Genomic DNA, 14,647 nt, shown 5'->3' with positions numbered 1-14,647 from the left:
CTGCCCCAAGCATGTAGCTACCTTAGCTTCTCTTGGGAAGGATGAGGGAATAGAGTCAAATGTATTGCCAATCCACACACTGAGAAGGGGAGAAGACAGTGAGAGTAGACCTAGTTTCTTCTTTAAAAACTCACTAAGTGGGCATTCTTCTGGTCTAGTAGCTAGTCATCTGCAAAAGAGCTCCTGGAGTGGGGATAATAAGGAAACAACCTGAGCCTTCTCTTCTGATATGCCCTTTAAGAAGGGGCCAGAAATTCAATGGTCTAGTGATGGAGAGAGCCATTCACATCCAAAGAGAAGTCTATGGGGACTAAATGTGGATCAAAATATGGGATTTTCAACTTTATTGATGTTATTGTTTGCTTACTTATTATTTTCTTCTCATTTTTCCCTTTTTGATCTGATTTTTCTTGTTCATCATGATAAATATGGAAATATGTTTAGAAGAATTGCATGTTTAATCTATATTGAATTACTTATTGTCTAGAGTGGGGGGGGGAAGAAGAGAGGAAGGGAGAAAAATTTGGGAGTTGAGGTTTTACAAGAGTGAATGTTAAAAAGTATCTTTGCATATATTTTGAAAAATAATAAAGATATTAATTTTTAAAAAGCAGAGGAAACTGGAGGATGCCTCATAAAGTAATGAGTTCTTCATCCCTCAGGAAGTCCTCAGGCAAAGGCTGTATCCAGCACTTGTCAGGGATACTTTAAGAGATTCCTATTCAGGTCCTGTTAGACTCAATGACCTATAAGTTTTCCCCCAATGCTGTGATGACATGATTCTAATGAAATAATTACTTCATTAATTTGAGGAAAGTAAACCTTGGTAGGCTTTAAATGATTCTAGAATGTGATTTATAATGATCAAGTTATAATTTTAATGAAATTTGGAATTATAATAATTGTGGTGTTCTTTTTTAAAATATAATGGTTCTCTAGGAGCAGGTTTCTTGGGGAGGTTTTATGGAGGCAGCCTTAGTTTCAGTTCAGATCAATAATCACCTCAAAAGCAGCCAGCTGATAAAATCCAAACGTTTATTTTCTCCTTCCAAGTGTTGTCTCTTTCCTTGGTCCCGGTTAGCTTTCTTAGAGGTCTCTCTCCCTCCTTGGTTCCAAGAGCTCTTGCAGCTTGTCTTTTAGCTCTTCCAGCTTCTGCCTCTAGCTCAACTCTGATTCGTGGCTTCTCAATCTCCAACTGACGCTCCTTTCTGTCAATCTTCCGAAGTGACTGACTTCACTAACTCAGCTCCTTTTTATGCTCTTTTAGAGGTGTGAACTCAAAGGTTGACTCTTCCTCTGAGATTGGGATTATGGGAGGTGTGAATTCACAAAGTTACAAAGTTAACTGTGTATCTCCCATACTTGTGAACTCCAATGTGTGAGCCAATGTATGAATTCTCAAAGGAGTAAACTCAAGCATTGTTTCTACCAATTCCAGTGAGTTTTCACTAGGATTCTAACAAATAATAATTAAAATTCCCTGGAAAAGGCCTAAAAGTATGACCAGCTCCTGAGGAAGGACTTCAATTTAAACACCTTCTTCGAGATAGGGATTAGAAGGGATTCTTCTTCAGGTTGGACTACAAGTCCATTGATGACCTTTCTGGTTCTGAAATTCTGGGCTTATGTGAAGTCAATGAAAGTGAATTTGATGAGGGAGGGGACATTGACAATGGGAAGCATCAGCTATGATTTTTCAGAGGAAGGGATCTCTGAGCTGAACCTCAGAGGAACCTGAGTATTCTAAGAATCATAGGTGAGGAAGGGATGGATGTATTCCAGGCATGGGACTTGTGATTTATTATTATTACCAAACAAATTTTTTATGAAAGCTTTTTATTCTCAAAACATTTGCATGGATAATTTTTCAACACTGACCTTTGCAAAACTTTATGTTCCAAAATTTCCCCTCCTTCCCCCCATTCCCTTCCCTAGGTAGCAAGTAATCCAATATATGTTAAACATGTTAAAATCCAACATATGCCTACATAGCTATACAATTATTTTGCTGCCCAAGAAAAATCAGATCAAAAAAGAAAAAATGAGAAAGAAAACAAAATGCAAGCAAACAACAATGAACAGAGTTAAAATGCTATGTTGTGATCCACACTCAGTTCCCATAGTCCCCTCTCTGGCACACTTAAGTTTGGAAAGCCCCATGTAACCTACCTGCATCTGAGTGTCTCATGGGTTTCTCCGATCTAGGCCTTCCACTTTTTCCAACATCCAACAACTGTCTGGACCCCATGACCTGCCCTAATAATTCAAGGTGCACAGATACAGGAAAGGGTTACTACTGTTCCTGTAACCCTGGATTTGCACTGGCCTCTGGAGAACGAATCTTCACTGACCCAGATGAGAAATGTGAAGGTGAGAGATAGTGGAACTGGGAATGGGGGGTACATGGGAGTGAATGTAAACCCTTGGTTAACCTAACCCAGATTTATCATGTGGACAACCCAGGAGATGCTGAAGCTTCATAGGCAGAAATCTGCTCCTAAGAGAGACAGACAGGGCCTGGTGGGTCACAAGCTTGTCTGGGGAGAAGTCAAGTCAAAAGGCATTTATTAAGTAACTACTATGTGCCAGGAACAGTACTAAATGCTGAGGATACAAACAAAGGCAAAAATGTGATCTCTGGTCCACAAGGAGCTCACAGTGTAATGGATGAGACAACAACTAAATAAGTAGATACATATAGAATATTTAGAAAGTATCTCAGAGGTAAGGAACTTGTGGATGTGAAGCGTGGGGGACAGGAATCTTGTAAAGGAGATGAGTTTTGGAAGTAGACATTAGGTGGAGATGAGGGAGAACATTCTAGTTACAGAGAACAGCTAGTAAAAAGGCAGAGAATGAGGAGAGTGAGTGCTTTGCTTTAGGAAGCTAATGTCAGCAGATACTGGAGCACATGGAAGGGAGAGTAAAAGGATAGGAAAACTGGAAAAGTGGGAAGGATCCAGGTGGATTGAGAAGGGCTTTAAAAGTCAAACAAAGATGATCTTCTCAGCCCAGAAACTCTCAGGCAGAAAGGCTTCTGTGGTTTAGTAGCAGTTGCTGATTCTAGAAGAGTGTCTAAGAAGAGATGGAAAGAAATCTGGTTAGAGATTTCAAAGTCTTCCAGGGTCACATTGGAAAGAAGAATTTGAAGTGTTCTGTTTGGTCCTAGAAGGAAAAAGTAGAAACAGAGGGTGAGAGGCAGGCAGAGAAGGTACAGAAAGGCAATTTTCAGCTCAGTCTAAGGAGCTCTCCAGCACTGCAGCAGGCTCCTGAGGAGTCCTGAGTTCCCCAGTACTTGAGGTTTTTCAGGAAATGTTGATGACCATTTATTAGAGGGTAGTCTTGCTCGGGTCTAGGTCAGATCAGGTGACCTCTAAGTTTTTTCCAACTCAGAGACCCAGGTTCTGGATTTCCTTCTTGGCACCTTAGAAAGATAGTAACTTCTCTGTGAATACTTTGATTTCCTTATGCAACAATCAGCCCAGCTACCTTGGTGTAAATCTTGACCAAATTTACTTTCTGTGTTGATGTAGTTATATTTTCCCAAAGTTTCCATCTTTAGAGTCCCAGTTCCAAGTGGATCAGTATTTGGGCAGGTAAAACTCTACCTGTGATGCCAGCTCAGGAACTCTATGAAGGTAAAGGAGAAACTAAGATATTATTAGTTTGGAAGTTTCTTTGATTTTGTTTATCTATCTATCTATTCAGTAACTGGATAATGTAGGATAGAACATTGGACTTGAAGTGAAGAAAATCTGAATTGAAATCCTGCGTACAACACTTAACTTGGTTTGAGACTATGAGAACAACCTCTTTCAGCCTCAATCTTCATATCTATAATATTGGAATAATGATAGTATGTATTTCACAAAATTGATGTGAGGATCAAATTAGAAAATATGTATTATGTTCTTTGGAAGCCTTAAAGTGCTTTATAAATGCATATTATTATAATTATTACTACTATATATCAATTCTCTTGTGGGTAACTTGGAGAAATTGTGAGATTTGGGGAAACTGTCTACATTTCACTATGTTGTTGTTCATATGATCCAGAAGTCTCTTATTTATCATCAAAATGATTCCTTCCTGAGTGCCAGCTATGTGACCAGTTGTGTGCAAGTGTTTGAGAGAGTATTCAGACAAGTGTGAGAGATAATTTTCCCACTGAGAGGAATTTCAGTCTACTTGGACATATGGTAGTACTAATTTCAATATAATTATCAGGACATAGTAAGAATTGTGAGAATTAATATAGCACTTAAGATTTGCAAAGTCCTTTGTAAACACTATGTCATTTCATTCTCACAACAACCCTGGAAGGTAGGTCCTATTATTATCCCCATTTATAGTTGAGAAACTGAGGCTGAGAAAGGTTATACCAATCAGCTGCCTCTCCATCTCAGGGCATTTCATGGCCTGTTCTCTTATCTGGAATGCTCTCCCTTCTGATCTTTGCCTCCTAGCTTCCCTGGCTTACTTCAAGTTCCAGGTAAAATCCCATCTTCTACTGAATACCTTCCCCAATCCTCTTAACTTACAACAACTTCCTTCTATTTATCCTGACTATGACTGGTCTGTACATATTCGTTTTGCATGTTGTCTCCCTAATTAGACTGTGAGCTCCTAAGGGAAGAGTTTTTTTCCTCCTATCTCCAGTGTTTAGTACAGTGCCTGTCACATTGAATTAATACTTATTGACTCAATGAGGGGTTTTATTATACTATTCATATTCCAGTTGTGATATAATCTTTATTCCAGATCAGGATGAGTGTGCAGATTCTACAGTGTGCCCATCATATTCTATCTGTATCAACACCCCAGGAAACTACACTTGTAACTGCAAACGTGGTTTTTTAATGATGAAAAGTAATGATAACAGAATGGAGTGTCAAGGTAAGGAGGGATGGAGGGGATTCCTATAAAATGTTAATCTAGTTTTAATATTATGTTATAAGTTCTAGAAATGCAAGAATTTGAACCTGGCTCTATTTAGATGGTTGGTTAGCTTCCCCTCCTCTACTTCTGTCTGTTTGTCTGTCTGTCTCTGCCTCTGTCTCTGTCTGCCTCTCTTTGAATCTCTGTCTGTCTGTCTGTCTGTCTGTCTCTGTCTGTGTCTCTCTTTCCCACTTTCTGTTTCTCTCTCAGTTTGCTGTATGGACAACATCCCTTTTATACTTTCAAACCCCAGACCACTCTGGTAGCATCCTATGAATTCTCCATAGAGGTTTCATTCAGTCCACTAGAGAATTTCCCATTGAGTTTTTTAAACTTTTGTTTTTCAGGTAAGCACAAAATATTTGAACTCTTATAATAATATACTATAATAATAACATCCTTTTCCCTCGTTCTTGTGCAATGATTGACTCATTTTTTTTTTTTTTTAATACACTCTATTCTTCCATTAGTCTTAGGGTAACTTGTAATGTGAATTCCTCTCAGACTGGGATGTTTCATGATTATCAGTATAAAACTATGGGTCTTCATGGCAGTGAATACCCTGAGTCACAGCATGAGACAAGAGGAAGAAGGATGGATTTAAAGTCATGAGAATTTCTTTTTCTTTTTAAATTTAAAAAAATTAATCTAATTTTTAAAAAGACTGGATTTTCTGATCTCAGCCAGACTGGAAGTTCAGTTGTTACTCATGGGGTTAATATCCCTTTTTAGATGTTTTATTTTTTATTTGATCTGGTTTGTCCCTCCTTAGTCAATCAGGTGGTCCCTCTATCTGGGGACTCAACTTATTGGTGCTAGACTTAGTGTGGACACTCAGTCTTCTTAGTTAATTGCAACTCAGAACTCCTGAACTTGAGATCCACTAGCTCCCACCTCTCTGGCAGATTATATGGGATTATAAATCTGAGTCACTGCCCTCAGCTGTCCTGAATTCTAATCCTTGCTCTGCCACTTTATGTCTGATATTGTGCCTCAGTTTTCTAACTGTAAAATGAAGTGGTTGTACTCAATAACTTTCAAAGTCCTTTCTAGTTTTCAAACTATGATCCTAGGATCACTGAAAATGCTGCACCATTTCTCCAAAGGTTCTCCTCTTTTGTTAAGTTTCAGTACTAGTTCAAAGTTAAATGTAGTGGTAGACTAAGTCCAAGGTCATCCCTCTATTCACGATCAGATTGCCTTTTTAATATGTAAAATGTGCATTCTTGCTTCACTTTGTTTTTCCAGTATGGATGATTGTGCTTAATTCTTTTGAATGATCATGGGTGTGCTTGAGAAAATTCTAGTGTTGGAGAACAAAATTCCACTATCATCAAAATGAACTATCAATTAGTAGATTGAATTTCAATGGTGTCCGATTTTGTGTGACCCCATTTGGGGTCTTCTTGGCAAAGATAGTGGAGTGATTTACCCTTTCCTTCTCTAGGACATTTTTCAGATGAATAAACAAAAGCACCTGACTGATTTGGCTTAGTAAGGCCATTTGGTTTGTCTTTGTTACAAAGCAGATCCCCCTTGAAAAATCTGGAGCACATTCATTCAAAAATACGTGCCATGTCCATGGGGATAGAGGGAATGATCTTGAAGTGCAGTAGTGGGAAGGTACCTATTGATGCAATATATGTGGCTAAGGCAACTCATAACTTCAGGGGTCTGTACTGTGTGGATTTCTCAGCTGGGCATCTCTTCATATGTTATGGTGGTTCCAATGAATATCACGGGTGTGTGGGATACAGTGACCACTAACAATCAATCTGCACTGTGTTTAAGTGCAGAAAAAAGTTTATTTTTTTTTCTCAGGAGAAAGGGTGCACAATTTCTGAAACACAAAGCATGGTTTGAGACAAAGATAAGCAAGGGACATTCCCATAATGCAAGCTCCCTTCCCCAACCTCCTGGTTCCTTTCCCCAGTGGCTGGGATTTCCAATGGGCCCTTCCTAAAAATGTGAGGCAAGAAAATCTGTAGGTATCAAACACTTAATAGAGCTGTATTTCCCACTTAGTCCAGCCCCTGCTCCCAAGGAGATTCCATTCTAGAGGGGAAGATAACAGAGGAAAGATAGGAGCAAAGAACAAAGGATTCTTTTCCAATCTCAGGTTGCCATCCCTGATTGTGAAATTCAGTCCCTGACTCTAAGGAGTTTACATTCTTACATTCTTTTAGGGGAGATAACTTGTAATGTGAATGTCCCTGTGGGTTTCAGTCCTCCAATTCAAGTCTCATTTCTCCAATTCAATCTTCATAAGTGTGGAAACCAAACAAATGCCCATCCATTTTCTCACACTGACTTTACCCTTTGATGAGCCCAAGCCTAGAGCTGATCCTTGGCTGGGGTTCTACTGTATTCTTCTAGAAAGATCTTTAGCCCAGGATTGACAAAAGCATGTTTAAGGCCTGGATTCTGAAGGTTATTACTTATATGAAGATCACTTGGCTGGTTTAGGTGTCGGACATTAAGGTCCTTTTTCAATTAAACTGCCAAGTATTTAACCACTACTACAGAGATCTCAACCCTGATGGAGAGGTCACCTCTTCTATGAGCAGAGCAGAATTGCAGTAGTTTAAAAGGAAAGTGAGATGTGCACTTTTAGAGACACATTCACTCCAAATGTTCCTGTGCACTATCTGTGCTAGATGTGTGGTAGAGCCTTCCAAGCTCCTATTGGTTTGATCAATCACAATTGGATATGCTGTACTTTGACTCCACCATAGTGATGTTATTTGGGTTCTTTTAAGATAAAGGATAATGATTAACCAACTTCCATTGGACATGGGAGAATTGAAGTTTAGTCTTTTCTCTTGACAACTCTTCCTGCTTTGGGGCTAGGTCTCCTTGGTGACTGAGCTCCCCCTGACATGGGGTAATCATCCAGAATCTGTTCCTAATCTTTATCTCTGCAGGCTAGACTATAATCAGACAATGACCATTTGTCTGATAACCACCAGTGTTTCCATTAAAAACCAACAAATTCCAAGATTTTCCTATTAGTGTATGCAGAAAAACATACACACAGAGAGAGATTCTTATGTTCAACAACCATCTCTCTCTCTCTCTCTCTCCCCCCTTTTCCCTCTCTCTGTTCCTGTCTCTTTCTCACTCTCTCTGTGTCTCTGCCTCTCTGTCTCTCTCTTCTTCTCTTTCTTTCTCTCCAGTTCCCCTCTCTTTTCATGAAAATGAGTTCCTCAAAGCCTCACATCCTGTATAAAGTTTGAAAAGATTCACTCACACCACAAGAATTTCTGTCTTTAGTAAATCTGAAATATAGTTAAAATTGTAGGTATGTTTACTTCTTTATAATGTGCCCGTTATGGCCTGAAAATTTGCTTTAGTCTTAAAGGGCACACACTTAAAAAAAAAAAACAACAAACAAACAAACCTTCCTTACAATTTGGCTCTTCAGAAATGAATGTGTTAGCACAGGAGTCACTGATTTCTCCATCACCCAAGATCTCTCAACAGCATCTGCATGACCACTTGTTGGGAAATATTATGAAAGGGATTACTGTTTTGGTCTGGGTTGCATTAGGGAGTCTTTGAGGTCTCTTCCAATTTAGAGATCCTGACATGTTCTGGGATTCCCAACACTAACTTTTCAGCAAATGCTTTGATAGATGGCACAGTGGATAAAGTATTAGTCTAGAGTCAGGAAGACTCATCTTCCTCAGGTTAAATCCGACCTCAGACACTCATTAGCTCTTGATCCTGGGCAAGTCATCCCCCTTGTTTGACTAAGTTTCCTCATCTGTAAAACGACCTGAAGAAGGAAATGGCAAGCCACTTTAGTATCTTTGCCAAGAAAACCCCAAATGGGATCATGAACAATCAGATATTACAGAAATGACTGAAAAATAAAATGCTTTGTTTCCCATTTACAACAATAACCTTGGCAACCTTAGTCTGGGCAACTCTTTTGACCAAATTCATCTTCTACTTAGATGTGGATGAATGTTCTGAGAATCCCTTTCGTTGTGGTCCCAATACCAAATGCACCAACATCTTTGGAAGTTATACATGCAGCTGTTTGTCTGGATTCTCTTCTCCCAATGGAACCTCTTGGAAGCCTGGTAGGACAGGGCCTTTCCAATGTACAGGTAACACTCATGGTAGCCCTGATGACTTGATCTGGTGTCTAGGATTATTTCATCTGGCTTGGGGTTTAGTGACTTATTGAAAACATCTCCTCCATGCTCTACAGATATCAATGAGTGTCTCAGTGAAACAGCTTGCCCCCAGCATTATACCTGTTGGAATACTCCAGGAAGTTTTGATTGTACCTGCGGAGCTGGATTCACCTTTATTAACTCTCAATGTGAAGGTACCAAGAACATTAAGTTATGATCTGTTTTGCAGCTTTCTTGAGTTCATTTGTTCAGCCATTGTAAAAATAATATTTTGTTTTCTGAGTGTCTCCTTTCTGAGAGGTCGCCTGAAAGTATACAAACAAATGAGGGAGCTGATCCTTGTCTTCAGCGAGATTGTAATCTAATTAGAAAGACAAGATTTATTTTCTACAATATACTTGGAAGAACATGCATTAAGAAAATAAATACTTCAAGGTTCTGGGATTATGTTGGATTATATCTGGATATGCATTTCTCTCTTTGCTTTCAGAAGTTATAATAATAATTCAACAATTAATTCTCTTTTTAGCACTCCAAAGGTTAACTCTTTGTGTATCCTCATGGATCCTGCTTGACTGACAGAAATATAACACCAGCCAGCAGCAGGGCACATTGCTGTCTTCAGCTAAACAATTAATACTTTCTCCATCACTTTCTTATGTCTAGACAATCAACAGAGGACTTATTCAAGCCCTAATTTGTAGCATTTTCACTAAAAATTGAACAATTTGCTCTGGTTAGCGAGTCTAAGTTGCTTCCAGAACCTACCTGCATATCAAATAAAGAGATGGGAATAGGCAATTTCTCCAGTATTTACCAGGCAGAAATCCATGATGTTTGGATAATATTTCCAGTGCAGATGCCATAAAATAGAAGTGTCAATTATGGCATATGTGGGCTGCTTGTGGCATAACACTCCTGATTGTAGCCAGAAGCAGATACAAATGTAACTGGGAAATATTCAACAAAACAAATAAATACACAATAACATATATAAAACATTACTTACAAAACACTACAAAGTCAACATGCAGACAATAGGAATTCCTATTGGCTTCTCTTTTTATTTGAGCTGATACCTCTAACTTAATAGACATCTTCCTGTACTGATGTGGACTCCCCACCCGCCCCTAAATCTATTATTTTCTCTGCACTTAGCTAGACTAATCCCCGGGAGTTTGCCAAATTCATATGAACATCTTTACTGGTTGACAGGATCTGCCAAAACGTGTGATCTCTTGGTATAGCCTTTGCAAAGCTAAGAGTGACTTTCATGTGTTGGAAAGTCACCAGAGAAGGACCTTAAGAAAGGAAAGGTATGCATTCCCATGACAGAAAAAAACAAACAAACAAACAAAAAAAAAACCTTTCAGAGAGTGACATCTTTTGTAAGAGAAACTAGGTAATGTGAAACAGTAAATGATACTACCCAACAAAAATCCCAAAGATGTCACGGGGTGGATGGTTCAGCACTTAAGGTTTCAGGGAAGGGAAAGAGCAAAAGCTCAGTGAGTTGAAGGTGGTTATTTGGTGAAAAATAAGAGTTGAGAGGGATCTCAGAGAGGACCCTCTGTGCTAGATTGAGCAGGAGACATAGTCAAATCCCAAGGCTCCATCTTAATAACTGTGTGACTTTGGACACATCCAGTGTCTCTAAGTTTCAGTTTTCTTATTTGTTGTGTGGAGATAATAATAGCTGTGGTATCAACCTCACATGTAAGAACAAGTGATTATGGATCACCATTTTAGAGTATCAAGTTTTTTTTTTAAATATTTTAACATTTTTATTTTCTTCAGTTACATGTTGAGTTCCAGATTCTCTCCCTTTCTCCCCAAATTCCCCCATTAGGTGAAGTTGAGCAAAACATTTCCATAAAAGTCATGTTGTAAAAGAAAACATACCCCCCTGCCCCCCAAAAAACCCAAACCTTGAAAAAAAATAAAGTTAAAAAAGGTATGCTTTAGCCTGTATTCAGATACAATCAGTTCTTTCTCTGAGCATGGATAACTGTATTGTTGAGAATACAACAAGTCATTCTTGACATTGTCATTCACAGCTGTTCATCTCACAACTTTGCTATTACTCTGTACACATTACATTTCATTTTGCTTGATCTCATGGAGGAATTTCCAGGTTTTTCTGAGAGTATCCTGCTCATCATTTCTCATAGGACAATAATTATCCACCATAATTGCATAGCACAATTTATTCAGCCATTCTCCAGTTGATGGGCATCCCCTGAATTTTTAGTTTTTTGTCCTGAAAAAAGAGTAGGCAGGGGATTTTAGAAGTCATTTAATCCTATACTTCTTTTCCTATTCCTCTCCCAGGCAGAAAGTACAACATAGAGTGATGTGTGATTTGCTCAAGATAGCACGGATAATGATGGAGTCAGGATTTAAACCCAGTTCCTGCTTTCCTCTTCAGGGCTCTTCCCACTATGCCATGCTCAGTTCAGGTATAAAAAGTACTTTGTAAATTAATTATTGAAGAATGAAGAGAAAGGGAGCAGAAGAGAGAGGGCATTCTAGGTAGAGAAAGTGAAGTTTCAATTATGTGTCCAAATTGTCATTATAATATTTATACTGATGACTACCTAATAGTAATTATTATTTTAAATTAACATGAAAACAAATTAACATTAAAAAAGAAATGTTTTTTTTTTGTTTGTTTTTGTTTTTGTTTTTTTTGGAGAGGCAGTATGGTATATATAATGTTTCTGTTACACATTGGTTGGGTGATCCCTGGACATGTACACCATAGACAATTTTCTAAGACTCTGGAGCAATTGCTAATTATTATTAGAGGAAGTTTCCTGTCTGGGAGTTCCACATATCAGTTGAAGCATAGGTTTAGATTCTCTTCTTCCTCATTAGATACTTAACACTAAACATGAAAAACAAATCTATCCTGTACCTTCAATGGTATAGAAAATTCTTTGCATTGAAGAAATTCCTTTAACCAATATAGATTGATTTTTGTTGTCAACTTATAATTTTGGAACAGTGGGGTTTAAGTTAGATAGAAATGAGAATCATTAAGCCATGTGTGAGGATCCCTACAGTTGCATGTTAACTTTGTTTACACATGTACTTATCCATATTTTATTGTATTTTTTTTTATTTATTCTGGTCACTATTTCCCAAATGTAGTTGGGTTGCACTCTGGAGTTTTCTAGGCTGTGAATTTTGACACATCTTATCTGAGAGACTGTTATCTATGTTTTATTGCATTTTTTATCTATTCTGGTCACAATTTCCCAAGTACATTTTAAATGTAGTTGGACAACACTCTGGAGTGTTCCAGCCTGTGATTTTTGACACTTCTTATCTGAGAGGCAAAATCTGAGAGGAAAAATACTTGCTTAGAGTCCTCTCACAGCACGCACCAAGACTGACCGTAGGTCTTCCTGAAGATTCAGTTCTGTTAACTATAGAACCTAGAACTTGAGAGAGAATTCTAGTTATTATAGGCAGGGAAGCAGGAAGGACAGGCTCTGGTGAGAGAAAAAGGAAGGAGGGTATAGGAGAAGAGAGAAGATAAAGAACTTATCCCCTGACAGAGTCACATTCTGTATAGTCTCTAGGTAGTGATCATTTACTAACTTTTCTATTATTTATTCCCTTAGAGTACCCCCTCCTCAACCACACTAGCAGAAAGAATTTTGTTAGGCTCAAAACAGCTGGAAGAATGAGCTGTTTTATTGACTCTAAATAGAGAAGAGATAGGTACAATTACACAAGTAAAATATTTCCCAAAATTCCCTTTCCCTCCTCCCAGAGAGCCATCCCTTATAACAAAGTATAAAAGAGGAAAAAAAGAAAAAGGAAAAACCACTACTTTGGTAAAACTATCCAAAAATAATGTCAACCAAATCTGATGTTATTTGAGGAGTCTGATCATATTTCCCCTACTCTGGACTTGGAGGTACATAGAGATTGTCTTGCTTTGGGGTTCCAAGGGCATTTGGTTGCAATGGCCAATTTGTGGAATGATGGCATTTTCTTCTTCAATCCCCAGATGTGGATGAATGTATGGATGTCACAGCTTGTCCAGCACATGCTATGTGTACCAACACACCAGGAAACTATTCTTGCACCTGCAACCTTGGCTATAAGTCTAGTACTTCAGAAGTGAGCTTCCAAAACCAAGGAACACAGTGCAAAAGTGAGTAAAGGCATTCCTGTGAATCTGTCTGGGATCTTTAACAAAGTAGGGCAGGGAATTTGGACCTTGAGGACTCTTTAGCCAGGAGTGATGGAAGTAGAAAGGAAAACCATGATTTTAGTCCATAAAAAAGATGATATTTGGATGAGGTAAAAGGTATCTTATCCATCCACTTGTGGAACACCAGAACTAGAGAGTACCCTGGGGGCTTCATCCAGGGGCTGGGCTGCAGCATAAAAGCAAGTGAGCATCTCTTCTGTTCTGGTTATGCCATTTTGGGAAGGGCAAAGATAAAGTAGAGAAAAAAAGCTCTAATCCACATTCAAAAGGAGACTGACATTTCCACTTTGGGGCAGAACAATAGATGATGGCTTCTCTAATTTTTTTTATCTCCAGAATGTATATTGGGCTAGAATTACATCCGTTATAAATTTGATATTTGCATTTAAGAGGTGCACTTTTATTTTTTAATAATAGATTTTTATTCTCAAAATATATGCAAAAATAGCTTTCAACATTCACCCTTGCAAAACCTTACATTTCAAATTTTTTCTCCCTCCTTTCCCTCTCCCCTCTCTCCTAGACAGCAGGTAATCCATTATATATTAAACATGTGCAATTCTTCTAAACATATTTTCACATTTATCATACTGCACAAGAAAAATCAGATCAAAAAGGAAAAAAAGAGAGAAAGAAAACAAAAAGTAAACAAACAACAACAAAAAGGTGAAAATGCTATGTGATGATCCACATTCATTGCCCATAGTCCTCTCTCTGGATGCAGATGACTCTTTCCATCACAAGTCTATTGGAATTGGCCTGAATGACCTTGTTTAAAAGAGCCATGTCTATCAGAATTGATCATAGAATGCACTTTTAGCAGCTCAAGGTGAAAATGACTTTTCCTTATTTCTCTAAAGTGAAAGATAAGAATGAGTTTATTATTAACCAAATTAGACAGTTCTCTCCCACCAAATACTTATTACACAAAATATAATCAAAAGTAGTGAAAAAGATTTAACTAAGTAAGCAGCAACATAGAAATTTGGAGAAATTATGCAGAATAAATAGACTCTATTAGTACTGAAGTAAAACCTCAGTTCAGTCAAGGAGGGAACAATATCACCAGAGATACCTCTCTTAGCAGCCTCTGGGAATGTAGGGAAATGTTGGGGAGGAGGAAGAGTTGAGTTTCTCCATAGGTCTACAACTCCTTTACCCATTCCAAATTTTGCATCTTTCATCTCTCAGTCTGTTTTTTTTTTTTCAAACTCTGAGTTTTCTTCTTTTCTAAATGCAAAGTCATGTCTCCCCCTGTTTGGAACATCTCATGCTCAGAAGTATCTCAGTCACTCAGTGTCATATCTCCTTATTTATACGATGCATAGCATTCAGT

The 14,647-nt window shown here is 38.2% G+C and overlaps 1 protein-coding gene across 4 annotated transcripts in view; it reads left to right on the top strand.

Moving 5' to 3' along the window:
• LOC105749625 (adhesion G protein-coupled receptor E1) overlaps window positions 1–14,647 on the top strand; it is a 76,075-nt gene that overhangs the window by 37,003 nt on the left and 24,425 nt on the right. For 3 of the 4 annotated variants that reach the window (XM_031947721.1, XM_031947720.1, XM_031947718.1), the window contains 5 exons: window positions 2,206–2,370; window positions 4,762–4,896; window positions 8,898–9,053; window positions 9,158–9,277; window positions 13,105–13,251. In XM_031947721.1, the coding sequence (XP_031803581.1) occupies window positions 2,206–2,370; window positions 4,762–4,896; window positions 8,898–9,053; window positions 9,158–9,277; window positions 13,105–13,251 (723 nt within the window). The remainder of the gene's footprint in view (window positions 1–2,205; window positions 2,371–4,761; window positions 4,897–8,897; window positions 9,054–9,157; window positions 9,278–13,104; window positions 13,252–14,647) is intronic. The other variant, XM_031947719.1, reaches the window with a different exon arrangement.

This window comes from Sarcophilus harrisii, chromosome 1 (assembly GCF_902635505.1).
Source record: "Sarcophilus harrisii chromosome 1, mSarHar1.11, whole genome shotgun sequence".
Classification (NCBI taxonomy): domain Eukaryota; kingdom Metazoa; phylum Chordata; class Mammalia; order Dasyuromorphia; family Dasyuridae; genus Sarcophilus; species Sarcophilus harrisii.
Note: the sequence above shows the minus strand (reverse complement) of the source record. Positions and strands in the feature narration are given on the sequence as shown.